Consider the following 19,620-nt stretch of genomic DNA (forward strand, 5'->3'; position numbering starts at 1 on the left):
TAATCAGAGTTAATAGTTACTCATCTATTTTTAAGAATCAGGTCAAGTGTAAAAACGAGTTGTTCTTAGCCTCCATACTAATTTCTGTTCTGAGTATAGTCATTAAGTTAAAAAATGAAAAGTCAAAAGAAGAGTCTGTAGGGAGAGAATGTTGCCTGTCATTTCATATGAAAAGAGACCTTTCAAGAAAAGGCATTCTCCTAAGAGCATGTATGAGCTATTCTAGATAGCTTATGACCTATTTTTCAAGGAAAAGTCTACTTTTTCCATAGTAAAAAAAGACAACAGGCCAACATGTATAGAACAAAATGCTTGTCTTGGAATTTTAATTAACGATTAAAGCAAATTTCCTCTTTCCTGCAGACAACTTTACAGTAAAAATATGTAAAACCAGTTATTAAATATACAACAGTTGAAAATTACATATTTCAAGTGTGTAATCAATTTCATTTTATGAAACAATACATATTCAAATCCTGGAGTAGATGGTAAAGTTTTACAGCCTCTTTTACCATCAGCCAGCATCCTGTCACCATCATAGTATAATGAGGAAAATTGAATAGCGATCTCTGAATTATTCACTGAAAGACAAATGCAGAAAATTAGCAAGCATTCTCTCATTTAAATGGTATTCTCTAAAAATCATCTTTCAAATGTGTCATAATTGAAAGTTTCAATATATACACTGTTCAGCGAACAATAAAGATCTGTACTTGAATAGGTTTTATGCCTGACTACATTTTCATGTTCTATGAAGACATGTAATTACAGATAGTAAAAAGAATTAGTTACCTAGTTTGTGTTCGAGTCCATTTCAAGGCATGACGTGGTGGTACAGACACAGCAGGGTGGTAGTATGTGCAATCCACTCTGGTACAAAGTGTGTTAAACCTGCAGTGCTAACAAGATAAATGAAAGACTTAAAAACTGCAAGAATTAAATTTGGCTTGTTTTAATTTATTTAGTATATGCTGTTTCTTTAAAAATTCAATGGGATTGTTCAAGTATCTAAACTGAGCCAACTGAACCAAAGTTGGAAAATTTCTGTGACTGTTTTTTTTAGAGTTAATTCCTAGGTCAGATAAAAAATGCATTTGATGCAAATTTCTATTTGTGGCATCACTGATCGTGCATTCACATGCAAAAGCCATCACTGAAACTGCAAATGCTAATATGCAAAAACTCTATCCTAAAGTATAACACAACATTGTACCACTAGAAAAAACAAAATGCTGAATTTGAAAAATATAAATTTTATGGGAAATATATTGTCTTAAATGAAAGATCCTGTATAATAACAGAATACCAAAGGAGAAATTTTGCGTAGGATGTTACAAGCTAACAAATTGCTATTGCTTATTATGTTTGCCAGTTTTTCTAAACACAGAATGCCACTTTGGTTTCCTGGTGCTGGTGCTGATTTCTACTTTACAGATTCCTCTTCATTACCAAACTCCTGCATATTATATATAATCTGTACATTTAAGAACTTAATACACAGATGTATCTCTTCTCTTTCCCATACTTAATATATCTTTCATCACCACCAGCATAACTTTCCTCTCTCCACACATTGCTTTGTTTTGTGTATTTCATGTCTTATGTGCACATTGTCGATTTGTCTTCTGTTTGGATCATTCTTCCCTTCTCAAATTTCATCATCCATTTTTCTTTGTTGTCCCATCAATTCCTTTCAGATTCTCACATGTGTGCAGACAAGAGACACGTACACACACACAGTATTAAATAACCTATTGTTAAACAATGACCAACCTAATCCAAAGGGAGACCCCCCCCCAAAAAAAACCGAGACACAGAACAGGACAACGGCATTGCCCTCCTTCCTTACATCAAAGGCACCACAGATAAAATCAGCACAAATTCTCCACAAATACAATATCAAAATAGCCTTCAACATTGACCAAAAAATAGCCAACATCTTAAGAGACCCCAAAGACAAAATCCAGCTAGAAAACCAAGGAGTCTACGAAATTAAGACATGAAATTAATTTTGAAGGAACCAGGTTAATCTCCAAAACTGAATACTTCAACAAGAGAATAATTATGGAAGCTATCGAAATAGAGAAACACCCCCACAACATGAATAAACGTGACGATACCTCCCGCCTACCAGACATCTGGAAACCAGCCCTAGTCAACAAACAAGCCCCACTCACCACCCAAGCCGTTACAACACAAAACAATAATGGACAGACAGCACCAATCAGTATCAATCTACCAATCATGATACAGCCACACATCCAATCAATCCACTTACTGAAACCGCCAGTACTCCACACACACACACCAAGATTTATAGAAAGACGGCAGCTCCGATCACACTTTAAGCCAAAAACCCAGCCTGAAGATGGCGACTGAGACCTCGCCGAAACGTTGCCAAGACAATCCCAATCTTACACAAGGAAAGACCTGAATACAACAAGACCAGCATACATACATACATACATACACACATACACACACACACACACACACACACACACACATTGTATAACTCAATCTACGATACATACTTTGGGATGGTAAAAAGGACATTCCATTTTCTTACACGCAGGGAAAAAGCGGCAAAGCTGGCTGGTAGAAGATGTTGGTGGGGCTGGAGCTGGAACTGTTGAACCAATTAATGAGAAAGAAACAGCTATTCCTAAATTATTCCAAAGCTTGATATTTAATTAAATATTTAATTAAAGAATTGCGAGTATTGCCATATATGTATGTAATTTTATTGGTGGCTCTTACTATTCCCAATGTATAATTGTGGAAGATCACACAGCTGGTTGTTGAATTTTGACCTAGTCACTGGAAGGATAGGAGGTCATTATGGAATTCAATAGACACTGTTGTGATTTCCAAAAAGTAAAAAATAATAGATTTCCTGCCAGTTTTATGAATAAGTCATGAGAAAGTGGCATGAATAATGCTGTGCCCATGATTGCTTTAGAAAGGGGGGAGTCTTAGCATTTTGTGCATACAGAGCAATTCTTGCTGAGGACTGAAGCTGGCCCCATCACACTGCAGAAATGAAGAAAGAGGGGTTCCGATTAATGCCTTATCCCAAGTTATGATTGGTATTTGATGAGCAAGGCATTGGAACTGGACCCACATCCTCCACTCCTTTTGACCATACTAGATATGACCAGATAGTTCAAACCAATTGAAATTTAGTGGCTGTTCTTAAGCAGCAGTTTTATTTTGACAATACAGTACCACTAGCTGTTATAAAGTCTATGAGGGTTTGGATTTGAGTCTGCTGACATTGGCATATTCTAAGCCAGCTCATTTTTTAAAAATATTAAGAAAATCTTACCTTGTTTAGGAGGTGGTTGTGGTGCCCGTCGACTGGCATGAGTATAAGGACAATCTGGTTTGGTGCATTTAGCATCATATTTACAGTTTGGATGGATGAATAAACATTTGTCAGCAAACTTACAGCTTGGAAAGACTCTGAAATATGAATGTAAAATACTTATTTCTTCAGAACAAGCTTGCCAAGATGCACGCTTTCAAAATTGCTTATGTTTACTGATGCAGAATACAGTTTTACATAAAACATGAGAATACAGTTTTCAAATTCAAGTCAAGCCAAGAAAGATATCAGTGGGGATTAAAACAAAACCTCAAGCTCCAAAAACTTTGATTAAAATTTGTCAGAAAAATATCAAAGTAGCAGAAAACATTCACATGTGTAGAGGCTAAACCAAAATGTTAGTTTGGTTGTTTTATTTGTGCACGAATGTGCAAAATCTCCAAGTCCCAAATGACCCAAATAAAACCCGCTGAAGGTGTAAAAGATTCCCAAGGATCTTGGATTTTGTTCAAGTTATTTGTATATCACCCAGATCCCCTCTGTGAGGGAGATGGGCAGTTTCAATATTTGATAAATAAGTACCCAATTATATCATAAGGTCCTTCACCAATGTGTCAAAAGAAAAGAATCTTCACATTTATGATTAATGAATTTAATTTCCTAGATTAAGAAATAGAGAGCAGGCAACCTATCACTAATCTGAACAGCCACAACCATGAAAAATGAAAGAAAATGAAGACTAAAAATTTCAATGCAAGAACTGTGTAAAAGAGGCTGCGGTGCCTTTTGATATTCAGCATTTCCCTAGAATTAGGTTGGTAGGGAAATACAAACACACTCAAATACAATGACAGCATTATGCATTTTCACTCCAGCCTTCCAATGGAGAAATGGAGAAAAATTAATGATTGATCACTGATTGTTCAAATTACTGAAAGATAAATGCTTTGACAGAATAAAAATCTCTATCTGAACTCCTCTCTTTTACGCAAATAAAAATCACGCCAAAAATCTTTCTTCCCACACAGCTATCTTGCTGTTCCCACTTCTTTCTAATAATTCTGTAAAGGTTCCCAACAATGCCGTAACAAACACATGTCTCTTATGCAGAAACTAGTGATTTATTAACAGCTTCATTAGGCAATTCTTATTCGCAGATATTTATTTCGCTTTGTCTATCTGCTTGTGAACTTTGCCCATCTTCCTTTTCTCCCCTCACTCTGTGTCATAAATCATGTTACCCAATAAATACACACATCTCAAACCAGCTACTATAATCTAAGATCCTGCTCAGCCGTGGAATGTCAACACAGAAGTTGACATCCGGCTCCCCTCACTTTTCAAAAGCAATCTGTGCAAGCAAAAGCAATTTGAGTACAAGTATAAGAGGGACTAGAGGGAGAAGCAAGGGAATGGCTAGCAGCCCTCCACAAGAGGAGAGGTCCCCAACTGCAAGGCATAGATGACTTCCTACGACTGCTAGAGGTCAGATTTGAGGAGGTGGAGGAGGACCCTTATGCGGAGGACGAGCTCAGCGACCTAAAGCAGAGGGGCCGCCCCATCAAAGAGCACATCTGCGAATTTAGTAGTCATTGGAAGGCTACCCCCTTTAACAGAGCGTCTGTTAGTGTATTTTTTCAGAACAAGTCTGGACCAGCAAATTGCCCAAGTAACTGCCTACCGCGACATCCCAAACCGACTCTCTGAGTGGTTCCGAGTAGCAATAAAGGTCGACGGCAAACTACGCTCTAATGACATGAGAAAACCACCAGACATGAGAGAGGTCAACTCGACCTGAAAACACCCGGCCAACGGGACCCACAGCAACACAGCGGGGCCTGAAACCAGCCCCCCTCAAAGTCCGCTGAAATGCTACGATGCAGGGGAGTAGGCCATATGGCAGCGATGGCGAACCTTTTTTGGTTCGCGTGCCACAAGTGGGGGGAGCGCAGGGGGGTCGTGTGTGGGCGTGCCGCACCCATAATGCAACGCGCGACCCCACCAGTGTGCATGCGCGCACAACAGGCCCCCTCATTTTTACATGCTTTTATCGCCCTCCCCAGGCTCCAGAGGCTTTATAGGAGCCTGGGGAGGGCAAAAAGAGCCTCCCCCGCCCCCCTGGAGGCCCTCCGGAGGCTTCCGGGACCGTCCGGAGGCTTCCCTGAAGCCTTCGGAACGCTTAAAACCACCCTCCGAACAAACCGGAAGTGACCTCCGGGTTCCTCGGAGGGTCGTTTTAAGCGTTCCGAAGGCTTCAGGGACCGTCCGGAGGCTTCCCTGACGCCTTCGGAGCGCTTAAAACCACCCTCCGAGCAACCCGGAAGTCACTTCGGGTTTGCTCGGAGGGTCGTTTTAAGCGTTCCGAAGGCTTCAGGGAAGCCTCCGGACGGTCCCTGAAGCCTCGGGGGGGGCGGGGGGGGCTCTTTTCGCCCTCCCCAGGCTCCTATAAAGCCTCTAGAACCTGGGGAAGGCAAAAAATAGCTTTTAAAAAGGTGAACTCAGCTGGCCAGCGCGCACATGCGCGCTGGCCAGCTGACAGGGCAGCGCCTCGCGTGCCCTGACAAATGGCTCCGCATGCCACTTGTGGCACGCGTGCCATAGGTTCGCCATCACTGCCATATGGCATACGCGTGCACGACCCCAACCCCGATGCTGAGGCCAGAGCCACTACCCAGGGCACGACTGGAACGGAACCACAAGCGGGCCACCCATGCATCCTGAAAGGCCCTCCAGGCTGCAGAGATTCCTCCCCACCCAGGCAACAATGACCAGTCACCAGAACCCTATTACAGTGACGACGAGGGCAACAATGACCCAATGGTGATAGGACCAATTCTCCCTTTCCTTTTTCCAATACGCCTCACAGCCCCAAAGACAGGAACCCAGCGTGATTTTCAAGCCCTAATAGACTCCGGCTGCACTAGATGCTTGATCAACCTGACCACAGTCCTGAAACTAAGGATCAGAGCAAAAAGACTGGCCCATCCAATCCGGTTTGAACAGGTTGACGGGTCCCTAATGGGGGGAGCTTATGCCACCCACCTGACCGAACCAGTGAGACCAGAGCTAGTGGATCACTGGGAAGTCATTCAATTAATAATAGCCCCCAAAATGACAGATGCAGTCATACTGGGACTCTCCTGGCTAGACAAGTGGGGACCGATCATCTGGTGGCAAGGGGGTACCTGCAGACTTGGGATAGGAAAGGGGCCCCCAACCCCTTTTCTGCCAGCAAGCAGAAACACCACCTAAGCAGGGAACCCCCCAAAAGAGCACACCAGAACATCTGGGAGCCACATCTGACGACACATCAGACTGAACAGATCCCAGGGGAATATGAGAATGTTGCATAAGTATTCAGCGAGACCAAGTGCAACATTCTGCCCCCCCACCATGAGGCAGATTGTGCCATCGAAATCATCCCCGGGGCAAAACTATCCAAATCCAAATTCTATGCCATGACACCCCGGGAAATGCAAGAAATGCGCAAATACATAGACAAAACAAAAGAAATGTCTGTCTGTAAAGGTTCCCAATGATGCGAACACATAATAAGAGCCAATGTCTCTTATATAGAAACTAGTGATTTATTAACAGCTTCATTAGGCAATTCTTATTCGCAGACATTTCTTTCGCTTTGGCTATCTGCTTCTGAACTTTGCCCCTCTTCCTTTCCTCCCCTCACTCTGTGTCATAAATCACATTACCCAATAAATACACACATCACAAACCAGCTACTATAATCTGAGATCCAGCTCCGCAGTGGAATGTCAACACGGACGTTGACATATTGTTTGTTGAAATTTAGACCATAAACTCATAGGCAATAGCTTTCCTTTATTCCTTATGTTAACTGAAAGCTCCATAAAATATGGCAGTCATCCTTATATCCAGAGTTCCATCAAAAGAGTTAGGGTCATTCAGAACTGACTGCTAAAATAGTGTTGTTTCTCTCTCCATCTGCACTCTTCCCACAATGCAGGAGAGTCAAAGTGGAAAATGTTTCTCTTTTAAATTTCAAGAACCTGGCACAGCTCTAAGCTCCTTTCCACAACTATCAATTAAACATGAGGAGTAAGAACTATAGCATAAAATAACCAAACAAATCACCAGAATGTGCAATATTTGCCTAACATACGTAAATAGATAAACATCCATCTATTCCTGGTAAGGATTTAACACTCTACATTCAGAATTTCCAATCTTGTTTTGGCCTTGTTTAAGCTATAAGTGTTCTGCTAATGTAATACTGGGAAACTAGCACAGTGCAAATCCCCCTTTTTGTGACTTTATATAGCAAGCATAGTAGTGATTACCCGTCAATTCAAGTCAGGTTGCTTATGCCTAGTAATGAGAAATATTCAGTACCATCTTGATAACACTTTGAAAGCTACATATAGATAATGATCAATTTCCCCCCAATCCTGTTTATCCTTTTAGTTACTGGCTGCAGCCATGATCCATGGCAATAAAATTTAATTTTAGCGCAAACATCTCTTCATTGGTGCTGGTGATGCAACAAATGTATTTTGTGCTAACCTGTGGACCTGAAAGCAAGGAAGGCAAGTTAGGTGACGCTCTGTTGAGAGGTTCAGGGCCACTTACTTGCATGGCTGTGTAGGATGATGGAAGGCACATTCATCTCCATTTTTGCAGGCAGGCCAGTATTTGCAGCGCTCGGGTACTTTCTCCATCTTTTGTAAGATGCCTATTTCTTCCATCTCTACTGTGAGTAATAGCCAAAGAAGCAAAGTTAGACATTTGAATTGTAGAAGAGAGATTTGATCAAAACAACTATTTAGATATAGACAACTTAGAATGAAATTCAGAAAAGTGGAAATAGCCACAAAGACAAAATACATTTGCTACTAAGCAAATTTTATAACTCTCAAATTGACTGAACCAAGAACAGCCAGAATCGGTTGAAAGATGGGCGGCTATATACATGTTGTAAAATTCATTCACTCACTCACTCACTGCCTTGAAAAAAAGCCTCACATGAACAGTAGCTGCTTTGCCAACACCAGACACACCTCTTAAGCAGTGGGAGGAAGAAGATGGAGGCCAGAGGGGAATAGCAGTAGCAAAGCAAAAGGATACAATGGAGAGAAAGAAAGCATAATAGCAATAGCACAGACTCATGTATCACTTTACAGTGCTTTACAGCCCTCTACGACCCTCTGGATCCTCATTTTACCGACCTCGGAAGGATGGAAGGCTGCAATCAACCGTGAGCCTGGTGTGATTTGAACTGTCAAGTTGCAGGTAGCCAGCAGGCAGCAGAAGTAGCTGCAGTACTGCCTTCAAACCACTGCCCCACTGCGGAATGATGGAGTGCACGGCAGCAGAGATGAAAGGATCAGTGGAGTGCAGGGTAGCAGAGGCAGTGGAAACCAGGGCAGTAAAGACAGTGAGACACAGGACAGCAAAGACGGCAGCAGGGTGGTGGAACATAGGATGGCCAAAAGAGCAGAGATGGGGAGGAGATATGTGGGGAGAACTGAAGCAGAGAGAGGCAGGAGAAGCATGAGGTCGTGGCCTAATGACCAACCTGGACTACTGATGCTTCTGTTGTTAAGCAATTTTGCCAAGTGATGCTTTGCCTAGCATCCACCTCTTTTAGCAATGGAAATTCTGGTACCAATTAGGATCATTAAGCAAGGACTACTTGTAACATAAAAAAGTAGACAACATGGTCCTGATGTGTCACTATTTGAGAAGCAGAATTTTCAAGTGTCACTGTAATTGTATATGGGAAAGATTGCCCTTGCTAAAGTGGGCAACACTGTAGCTCCAGAATAAAGTAGAATTCACTCATCTGGTAGTGATTCCTGTTAGATTTGCCCCAAGAGGTTAACAAATTCCAGGTGTCTCTCCAAGCAATTATGTTTTCATAAGTCTTCAAAAATGCAATAAGGAGATGGTGATCTGAATATCTAAGGCTTACAGAGGCCAACGACCATCCTTGAAAAACCTCAAACACAAGGTCCCCATAGATGACATTCACTCAAGTTTAGGCTCCTTCTAGATCTTACTAGATGGACAGTTTCATTTCAGATGAGGTAGTACCAATAAAGGAGAATATGTATAGGTCAGGATCGAAATAGCAATGGCACTTATATTGTTCCATAGTGTTTTACAGCACTGTGAGCAGTTTACAATGTCAGCATATTACCCCCAACAATCTGGGTCCTCATTTTATCAATCTCAGAAGAATAGAAGGCTGAGACAACCTTGAGCCCATCAGGATCAAACTCCTGGCTGTGAGCAGAGTTAGTTTGCAATACTGCATTCTAACCACTGCACCACCAGGGCTCTTTGAAACGAGGGTTCCTTGGTGCTTTCTAAACTTGGTTGTTTTCTTGGACGTTTAATTATCCAAACTAGGTAACATCATCAGGGCACATCAGCACTGATTAGGTAATGAAACATCTGCAAGAAAAGAACCAACTTCGAGAGCGACAATGACCCCTCAGAAAAGGTAGTTTTGGAGATGTTTAAGCTCTGAGCTACATAGGGCTTTAAAGATAACTAGTATCTTGAATTATGCTTGAGTGACCAGCACAGCTCTGTGGTACAAATGTTACCTGGTAGATGTGTACTCACATTATTACTCAGGCTGCTATATGCTGAACCAGCTAAAGGTTCTGAATGATTGTCAGGGATAGCCCCATGCAAATTACACTAGCCTAGCCATGAGGTGACGCGAGTAAGTGATGAAAAGCAAATCTTCCTGTTCCAGAAATGGCTGCTACTAATACACAAGATGTAATTGTGCATCCCCACACCCATAATCTCTACTAGCTGTTCAAACAGGGACCATGAGTTCAGCAGAATGTCCATATTGTGAGCAAGTTTGGTGTGGGGGAATAAAATTCTATCAAGAGACATGATGGACTATATCTGGAAAAAGCTGAGTTAAGAATCCACAGATATTGTATCTTGCTAGGATCCATTTTATCCACCTCCTTACAGGTTCCAGGCATAAGGCCAGGTCTTCTGGCACAATTCCTGCTCAATTGGGGTAGAGATATATGACTGGGTACCATCTGCACACTGATAGAATTTCATCTCAGGCTGATGGCTAACCTAGCAGGCTTGACTTCTATCTGCCCTTTACCACTGACTGAGTGAAACTGTCTGTCATGACTCAGTCTGAATCTAAAGAATCTGCTCTAGTTCAACCTGTGAAATGTCTCAGGAGACACCAAGGCAAGGAATCACATGAGGCTGATTAAATACATGCCCTACAAGACAACTGGAGCAGTCAGATGAGGATGATGTAATACCACTTAGCCCCCATACACAGTCAGTAGAGAGGAGAACAAAGCAGAACAGAAACTTCCATGAGGATTCTTGCCAAGCAGAGTTCCAACCTGATTTAAGAAGCAGCTCTGATCTACACCTGACAGCTTTAATACAATACAATAGCAGAGTTGGAAGGGACCTTGGAGGTCTTCTAGCCCCACCCCCTGCCTAGGCAGGAAACACTATACTGTTCCAGACAAATGGCTATCCAACATCTTCTTAAAGACTTCCAGTGTTGGGGCATTCACAACTTCTGGAGGCAAGCTGTTCCACTGATTAATTGTTCTGTCAGGAAATTTCTCCTCAGTTCTAAGTTGCTTCTCTCCTTGATTAGTTTCCACCCATTGCTTCTTATTCTACCCTCAGGTGCCTTGGAGAATAGTTTGACTCCATCTTCTTTGAGGCAACCCCTGAGATATTGGAACACTGCTAAGATGTCTCCCCTAGTCCTTCTTTTCATAAACTAGACATACCCAGTTCCTGCAACCGTTCTTCATATGTTTTAGTCTCCAGTCCCCCAATTATCTTTGTTGCTCTACTCTGCACTCTTTCTAGAGTCTCCACATTTTTTCTACATCATGGCGACCAAAACTGAATGCAGTATTCCAAGTGTGGCCTTACCAAGGCATTATAAAGTGGTATTAACACTTCACGTGATCTTGATTCTATACCTCTGTTGATGCAGCCTAGAACTGTGTTGGCTTTTTTGTCAGCTGCTGCACACTGCTGGCTCATATTTAAATGGTTGTCCACTAGGACTCCAAGATCCCTCTCAGAGTTACTACTATTGAGCAAGGTACCACCTATACTGTACCTGTACATTTCATTTTTCTTGCCTAAATGTAGAACCTTAGTCTTTTCACCATTGAATTTCATTTTATTAGATAGTGCCCAATGTTCAAGTTTGTCAAGATCCTTCTGTATCTTAAGCCTGTCTTCTGGAGTGTTGGCTATTCCTGCCAGCTTGGTGTCATCTGCAAATTTAATGAGTTCCCCATTTATTCCCTCATCCAAATCATTGATGAAGATGTTGAAGAGTACTGGGCCCAAAACAGAGCCTTGGGGTACTCCACTGCATACCTCCCTCCATGTAGATGCAATTCCATTGAGGACTACACGTTGAGTGCGGTTGGTCAGCCAGTTACGAATCCATCTGGTGGTGACCCACATTCTTCTACTTTATCTAGTAGTAGGTTATGGTCTACCTTATCAAATGTCTTACTGAAGTCCAAGTAAACTATATTGACACAATTCCTCTGGTCCACTAATTTTGTCACTTTGTCAAAGAATGCAATAAGATTAGTCTGGCATGATCTGTTTTTGACAAACCCATGTTGGCTTTTGGCTATCACTTTGTTTACTTCTAGGTGTTCGTTAATTCGTTGGTTGATTATCTTTTCCAGAATCTTTCCTGGTATTGAGATCAGGCTGATAGGTCTATAGTTTCCTGGATCTATTTTTTTCCTTTTTTGAAGATGGGAACCACATCAGCTCTTTTCCAGTCCTCTGGCAGTTCCCCGGTGCTTCAGGATCTCTGAAAGATGTAGTTCAATGGTTCTGAGATCTCATCTGCCAGTTCCTTCAGAACCTGGGGTGTAATCTTTGTTGGAAACAATGTCTGATCTCTTTTGTGGGGTTCTTATAAACCCTGTTTGTTTAAGAAATCTTGAACCTCTGACCTCTAGATGGCTGACAACACTGATCTGGTTCTTGGAACCCTGGTTTGGATTTTGACTATTATTCTGCATGTTCCTATTAAAAACAAATTCATCAGGCAAACTTTTGTTTGTGATTGAAATCTGAAGCAGGGTACTAACCCACTATAAAGTAGTGCCTCTCACCACCTCTTGAAACTGGCCCAGTATACCATAGCCAATTGCATGAAAAACTACTGAGAGATCAAACAGGATCACAAGAGTCATATTCCTCTCTCCCTTGCTCCACCAAAGAACATCAAACTGAACGGCCAATGAAGTTTCAGTCCCATACCCCTGACCTGGAGTTCCCTCGGTAAACCAAGGAAATTCCTTGGCTCAATGGTCACAGAGAGGCCACTCAGGAAGAATCCTATCAGATATCACAATTGACCCTTTATTCCAGGGGTCAGTAGAATGGAAAACTTCCCAAGTGTTCTTTGGAAATCAACAGGGACCATAGACACCTAGTATAACCTTATCAAATACATCTCTCCTCCCTGCAGTGATCCATAGCAACAACAAATTCCATCACAGCGTCCCTCAAGTAAGCTGACCATGAAAAGAATTGGAGAATTCTCCCACATCAGATCAGGTTCAGTTGCTCAGATAAAAAAGAGATCTAACTCATATGGGTGTTGGGCCCATGATTTCCAAGAACAAGTCCATAACTTTCATGGTGGCCATGGAACTCATAAGCTGCATCGCTGCTGCCTAATAAACTCAATTGAAATCTCCCAAGGCCAGAGGTCTAGGGAGTTGCAGGTGTCATCCTGATGATGCAGTTAAACAACTTAGATAGGAGAGAAGGTGCACAGCAGGGAAGTCAGTAAGCAGTAGCAATCCTAGCTTGCCCCTAAAGCTTAACTCACGAATGGCACCTCATATCTAGTAATCTGCAGGACAATGTATCTTGTCATCTGCAGAATAATCCTGATGATAATCCAATCCTCCATGGATTTGTGGCTGTTGCAACTGCTAAAACCTGGCTGAGCAAAACCCTGAGATGAATATATCAGCCTCCATGCCAGTGCAAGTCTCAGTAATTCAAGCAGGTGTGTTTCATCCACAATGAGGTTAAGAATGAGAAGAGATTTATTACAGACAGATCCAGCATTCAAAAACAGCCGGAGCTTAGGTAATAATATCATCTTGCTACTTAATTGTTGAGATAAGGAATATAGAAACCAGGAATGGCCTTAGACTTTCAATCCCCCTTCAGCAAGAGCAGGTCATCCCTCTTTTTCCATGTACCAGAGCTGTTTCCTAATTACTTTCAGGCAGAGTAGATGAATGCAATCTACGTTCTTTTAGCTTAAAACCTTCTGTAAAAAAAATATATCCTAAGAAATTTGGCTTAGAAGTTAATCGTTGAATCCCTGCCTCTAGTTTAGTTTTCAATTGCCCAAAGATATTTTGCAACCAAGTTACCATAAAGACCTTATCAATGAGGATGAGTTACCATCTGTGCTGTCCAGCTGTCTGGATATAATGTGCATCTGTTGTGTGCGAAGGTTTCTTAATCCCTTGTTCGCTGTTGGTTTGGATGGAATAGGCCTAACTCCCTCCATAAGATTCAATTCTTCCTCTTCTTGATCAGATAAGTACCCCGGAGGGCTGGGGACTCCATCCAAAGTGACTATAAACTTGGGACTAGCAGGCTTCTCTGACAGTATAAGCTGCTCTCTATAAAAAAAACGATAAAAATTGTTTAAGTTACTAAAACAAAAACAAAGGAATGGTAATTGATACCAACAATTCAAGTTGAAGATGACTTGATGACATAATCAATCAAACATAATTCATGACAATCAATACAGCATAATTATTGATAAAATACTTTTTAAGACCTAAAAGATTTCACAGATTAAACCACTTTTACTCAAAATGTACAACACCCTTAAAAGGGAAATGACATTTGGGTCTCATATCCTTAATTTGTGCAAAGAGGGAAGTCTATCCACTCTTCATAATTTTGTTCTGAGCATGCTTCTTGACTAGAATAGCATCTATCCAACCACCTGTCTCTGGGCAGAAAATTCCTCTGAGCTACAAAATTAAGAGATAAAATATTTCATTGCATCCAGAGCACAAGCTACAACCACAAGTCTTTAGTTCTGGACCCTAACATTCATTTTGTGCTATACACTATAGTACGTGAATTATTGGCATAGACCAGTGATGGCAAACCTTTTCAGCACCGAGTGCCCAAACTGGAATGTGTGTGCATGTGCACACATGTGTGCGTGTTCCAGAGCGCCAGAAACCCAAAGATCAGCTGGCCGGTGCATGCATGCTTTTTTTTTTGGCCATCTTTCGGGCTGTTTTCCAGCTGGTTTTCAGGTTTCTGGCAAACACATTCGTGCGTCCCGCAGCACTGAAAACCTGAAGACCAGCTGGCTGGTGCGCACATGCCTGTTTTCTGGTTGTTTTTTGGGGCGTTTTCTAGATCATTTTCAGGCCATTTTTTGGCTATTTTGGGCAAAAAACAGCCTGAAAAATGACCCAAAAATGGCCTGAAAACCACCCTAAAAATGGCCTGTTTTTTGGGGCCGTTTTCCAGTGCTCTGGCACCCATAAAGACCAGCTGACAACAGCATGCATGCCGTTTGCCATAGGTTCACCATCATGGGCATAGACTAATCAGGGGCTTAAGGAAACATGAAATAAATCTACCACAATCTGCTCTGTCGCTATATAAAATATGCTACTTTCACAGTTAAGGCAAGCAAAGACCAAGTTTAATTTACTACAGTATTTAGATATGCTGTATGAAAGTGCCCAGTTTCCAAGTTTCTCTCTCTACTGAACCAAAAGGAGTGATTTGTTTTTTACCGTGTCTGAATGAGCCGTCCTGAAAGTGCCTGTAAGGCATCTGCAGTTCTGCTTCCCACTTCCAGGTTTCTGGGTATTGTGACCTCCTCAGACAGCTTGGGTTTCTTCAAAATAAATGATCTTGTATCTGTGTGGATCACTGATTCCAAGTCATAATAATCTAAACCAGAGAAAATGGCAAATGTCTCATAGAGCCTTGAAATCAACAACATATTGTAAATGAAAAGTAAACAAGAAGCTACTGAATGAAGGTAAATCGTGACTACTGATCATCAAAAAAATGGCAAATTACTCTCTGCTGAGCAGACAAAGCTATTCAAACAACCAGTGGTTCTGCAGTTTGTATACTTTCTTCTGGCTTTGGAAGCTTCTTAACCCAGGTGCCCTAAAGAAAGAAATAATAAGTCTACACATGCGATATGTGCAAAGCCCAACAGTATCAATATGTTGCAAACAACAACAACAACAACATCTCATAAGAAGTTGGATTGGCAAATCCTGCTGCAGCAGAATTTTTTATCTACTAAAAAAATTCAGAAAATAAATTTTAGTTTTTTCCAAGAATATGAAAATATAAGATAATGCTTAAAAATACCAGTCACAACTAACCAGTTTTTTGTAATATATCTTCTGTGCCCGGTTCAATCTGGAGACGGGAAAAGAGTTGCCTCTGTTGGATTCCTAAAATAAATTAAGAATGCAAATGAAGTTTCCTTCCTCCTCAATTCAATTTAGGGAACAACACTGTAGTAACTTTCCCCATTTTTGGCAACTTATTTAATTCAATTTTCTGCATCTATCTCTATGAAACTGTTTGAATGAAATCTCTCCCAAATTTTATTTAGTAGGAAGCTAAATGTAGCCACTAGGCTTCCACCCTATCTCTATTTTCATAACTACTAAATTTAGGACATTACACTGATTTTTTTTAAAGTTTTGAAAAGACTAGAGAAATTCATGGAGCAGGCTAATTATTCAAATTTTCACTAAAAGCACACAAATCAGTGTATTTCTGGACCACTTAGCTTTACACGATTCTATCTCTCTTTTGTATTAAGCTATAATTTTAAATAAATCTGGCAGAAATATTTATTTTCACATGCACCGTTCCCCAATAAACATATTTTGCATTTATTTTTCAAGGCAAGAATTATAGGTCAGAAACTGAGAAATAATCAAAATGGAATAACCCCAGCTCTCAATTCCTATGAATCAGGTTGGTTCCCTTAAACATATGGCAAGGATCCCCAACTGCCAGGCCATGGACTGGTGCTGGTCGGCTGCCTATTGGGAAACGAGTCACACAAGCAGCGGGCAAGTGTACAAAGTTTATTTGCACATGTGCAGGATTAGATTGCATGCATGAAACCATTTCCTCCTCTCCCACACTTCCAGTACATGGAGCTAAAAAGGTTGGGGACTACTGACATACCGTATAAACTCATTTCCTCCCCACTCAATTTCCATGCTCAAAAATGTTATTAGGAGAAGGGAAAGGATTGTCTTAAAATTGTGTTGATGAACTATCTCAGTGATTCTCTGCAATGAGAACCACATGCTACATCACATTTTTGAGATCTAAAGAAGCTTCTTTTATATTCTCCAATAAACATATAAAATCCATTTGGCATTTGTGTTTCTGTGCTTATCTGAGTGTATGTGAATTATTCCGGATGTGAAAAAAAGGTTGAAATATCTTCCTTCAAAGAGTGCATCAGACAAGCTTCTGCTACAATATCTCACTATCTACAATAGGTATAATTCAGCTTTCTGATCACTTCGAGTCCTATGGTGGCATATTCAACATTACCTGGAATTCTTCCTAATGTCTGTTCTCTTGGTTCTTCTTCTTGCATCTGAGAGTTTACTTTGCTTGCCTGATTCTGGCCATGAATTATTTCAAGGAGGGCTTCTTCATGGGAAGTTCGAGTTCTGGGAGCCACAGGAACTGTCTGCTTTGGTGGGACTTTCCATAAACCAAAACAGTATGTTATACAAAGAAGCAAACAATGACAGGGATTTTATCTCAAATTCTTCTAAATGTGATCTTCTAAAAATTCTGCTAAATTTAACCCAAAAATACAGTTCCTAACTAGGAAAACTACTATTTTCAAGGTACTTTCAATTTCTAGTATAAAAGATTGGGCTATCCAATGTGCACATACACACTGTGCTGTGGAATCATTCAGGTGATTTGCAATTTTGACCCAGCATCCCTCATTATTGAGTCAGCCTTCCATCCTTCCGAGGTGGGTAAAATGAGGTCCCAGATTGTTGGGAGAAATATGCAGACTCTGTAAACCGCTTAGAAAGGGCTGTAAAAAGCACTATGAAGTGGTATATTAGTCTAAGTGCTATTGCTTATTATTGGCTAAGTAGGCAGGGATTACTGGGAAATGCCACTGTTCACACAGCATCCTAAATGGTTAGGGGAGATAACCTTTGTAGAAATATTCTGTTGAGAACTTCTTACCAAGGTCAGTTGGTAAGACTCACCCCCACCCTGGCAGGCTCACAGCTGGTGAAAAAAGGTAATACAAAAGAAAGAAAATAAAAAAATATAACAAGTGGAAAAGAAAAAAAAATCTCCCAGCCGGTTTGCAGCACTAAAAACATGGCCACGAGAAACTCAGTCATCCTTATCATAAGCTTCCAGCAAATAAACAGTGAATCTGTTGCCTGGAGAAAGATATAGGTGAGTTGTTCATGATAGGCAATTACAACTGCTTCCTTAAGTTCCCTTCTTTCCAAAGGCCTCAGAGGCCTTTCCTCTAGACAACCTTAATTATCTTTACCACTGCAATGTAGTTCTTTAAACTGCGAGTAACTTTTGAAAATCTTTGGTCAAAAGCAGAAGACAGACAACCAATGCATAAATTATATATTGAAGATCTGAAAATAGATCAGCACTGGGAACTTATATATCAAATTTGTAATAGTTTAGTTTAAACAACGCTTAAACAATGTGTAATAGTTTAATTTTTCTGACCAAAGAACCTGGGGAAAAAATCAATATAGGTTTCATAAGCTTGTACTTAAATACATTTCTGAAAAATATGTTCTATTAATCTATTTTATAAACAAACTAGAACCGTTGTTTCCATGTAACAAGTCTTGTTTTGCTCCCATTTGTTTCATGCCAACTTATAAGCACATTTTTGCTTGTAAAAGGGCTATTATGGATAAGGGATATGGCCTAAAAAAAATTCAAAAGGATAGTCACGTTAATCTGCTGCAGCAAAAAGCCTGCATCACTGTAAATCAAAACGAACTCATTTTGCTCTAAGTTACCTTTTCACCAGATGTGCAAAGTATCATTCTACATTCACACTTGCATAGAAATCATTAACAAATTGATCTACCTGTAGCATAATTAGTTGTCTTTGTCACTGATTCCTGAGCTTCAGATATAGCTTTCAATATTAAATTCTTATTAGCTTGTTTGGAAGGTGGCAGTGAAGGTCTAGATGATCAAAATAAAACAGATACAAGGATGTTAAATTAATATTTCTATTTTTATTATATATTTAATTTTAGCCACATTTCATTTTTTTAAAAAGGATTGAAATCCAGGAAGATACATTAATAGTCACCCAAATCAATGGTGGCTAAATGATGACCACTTTTTCTCCTCATGGATATACGTCTATTCATCTGTGCATCTCTCTCAACCTTGCAAATGATGCTACATTTCCCAGACACTTTGTAAACTGAGCCTCAAAACTATTATCAGCAAATTCCAGTATAGGTGGACACCTGCTTTCTCCGGAACCAGAATATATGAATCCAGATGTGCCCTACAGGATCATACCAGAGGCCTGCCTCAATTTTATTCCTGTCTAAAATAAAGCTACAAATGGTAGTATAATGAGAAAATATGTATTTTGTTTTTTTAAAAAAGAGATCACTACCTTCTTTCAGGTTTTGCAGGCACAGAGACACTGCTGGAGATGCCTCCCAGTCGCAGACTGTAGTCATCTTCCTCTTCTTCTTCCTCTCCATCATTACTGAACCGTTTCACTTTGACTACTGAGCTTACAACTGGGAGTTTTCTCTTCCTCAAAGTTTCTTCCTGCAGGTAATAGGATAATATTTTATTTGATAAATCTGATCTGCCAGTGAACATATTTCCAGGCCAGGGTAACTTCCATGTTTATTATACTTTGAAGATTTATGTAAAAGAATTCCTAATTTTTTAAGAGTCAAGCACTTTTTATTTCTTTCCTTTTTTAATTTCCTTTCTCCAAACTACTAAGGGATCCATAAAGCAGGACAAAATAAATGAATATCACACAATACGTTCTGAGAGCAGTTTTAGGGGAGATACATAGTAGACAACATTGTCTATTAAATATGTTTTCATGTGTGCACGTGGGTATGTATGTGTGTAGGGAGAGGGAGGGAGGGAGGGGGGAGAGGGAGAGAGAGAGAGAGAGAGAGAGAGAGAGAGAAAGA

General features: G+C 40.6%; 1 protein-coding gene across 2 annotated transcripts in view; it reads right to left on the bottom strand.

Annotated features, from left to right (window-relative positions):
• Positions 1-297: 297 nt before the first annotated feature.
• The window catches only part of ZC3H14 (zinc finger CCCH-type containing 14), a 42,905-nt gene continuing 23,582 nt past the window's right edge, over positions 298-19,620 (bottom strand). The window contains exons 7-17 of one of the 2 annotated variants that reach the window (XM_081950009.1): positions 19,077-19,237; positions 18,528-18,628; positions 16,976-17,131; positions 15,775-15,846; positions 15,166-15,325; positions 13,793-14,016; positions 7,934-8,051; positions 3,329-3,465; positions 2,535-2,629; positions 793-899; positions 298-581 (exon numbers count right to left, since the gene is read on the bottom strand). In XM_081950009.1, coding sequence (XP_081806135.1) covers positions 575-581; positions 793-899; positions 2,535-2,629; positions 3,329-3,465; positions 7,934-8,051; positions 13,793-14,016; positions 15,166-15,325; positions 15,775-15,846; positions 16,976-17,131; positions 18,528-18,628; positions 19,077-19,237 — 1,338 coding nt within the window. In that variant the 3' untranslated portion in view covers positions 298-574. Of the gene's footprint in view, positions 582-792; positions 900-2,534; positions 2,630-3,328; positions 3,466-7,933; positions 8,055-13,792; positions 14,017-15,165; positions 15,326-15,774; positions 15,847-16,975; positions 17,132-18,527; positions 18,629-19,076; positions 19,238-19,620 lie in introns of both variants that reach the window. The other variant, XM_081950008.1, reaches the window with a different exon arrangement.

Source organism: Natrix helvetica (assembly GCF_964273705.1).
Source record: "Natrix helvetica genome assembly, chromosome: 1".
Classification (NCBI taxonomy): Eukaryota; Metazoa; Chordata; class Lepidosauria; order Squamata; family Natricidae; genus Natrix; species Natrix helvetica.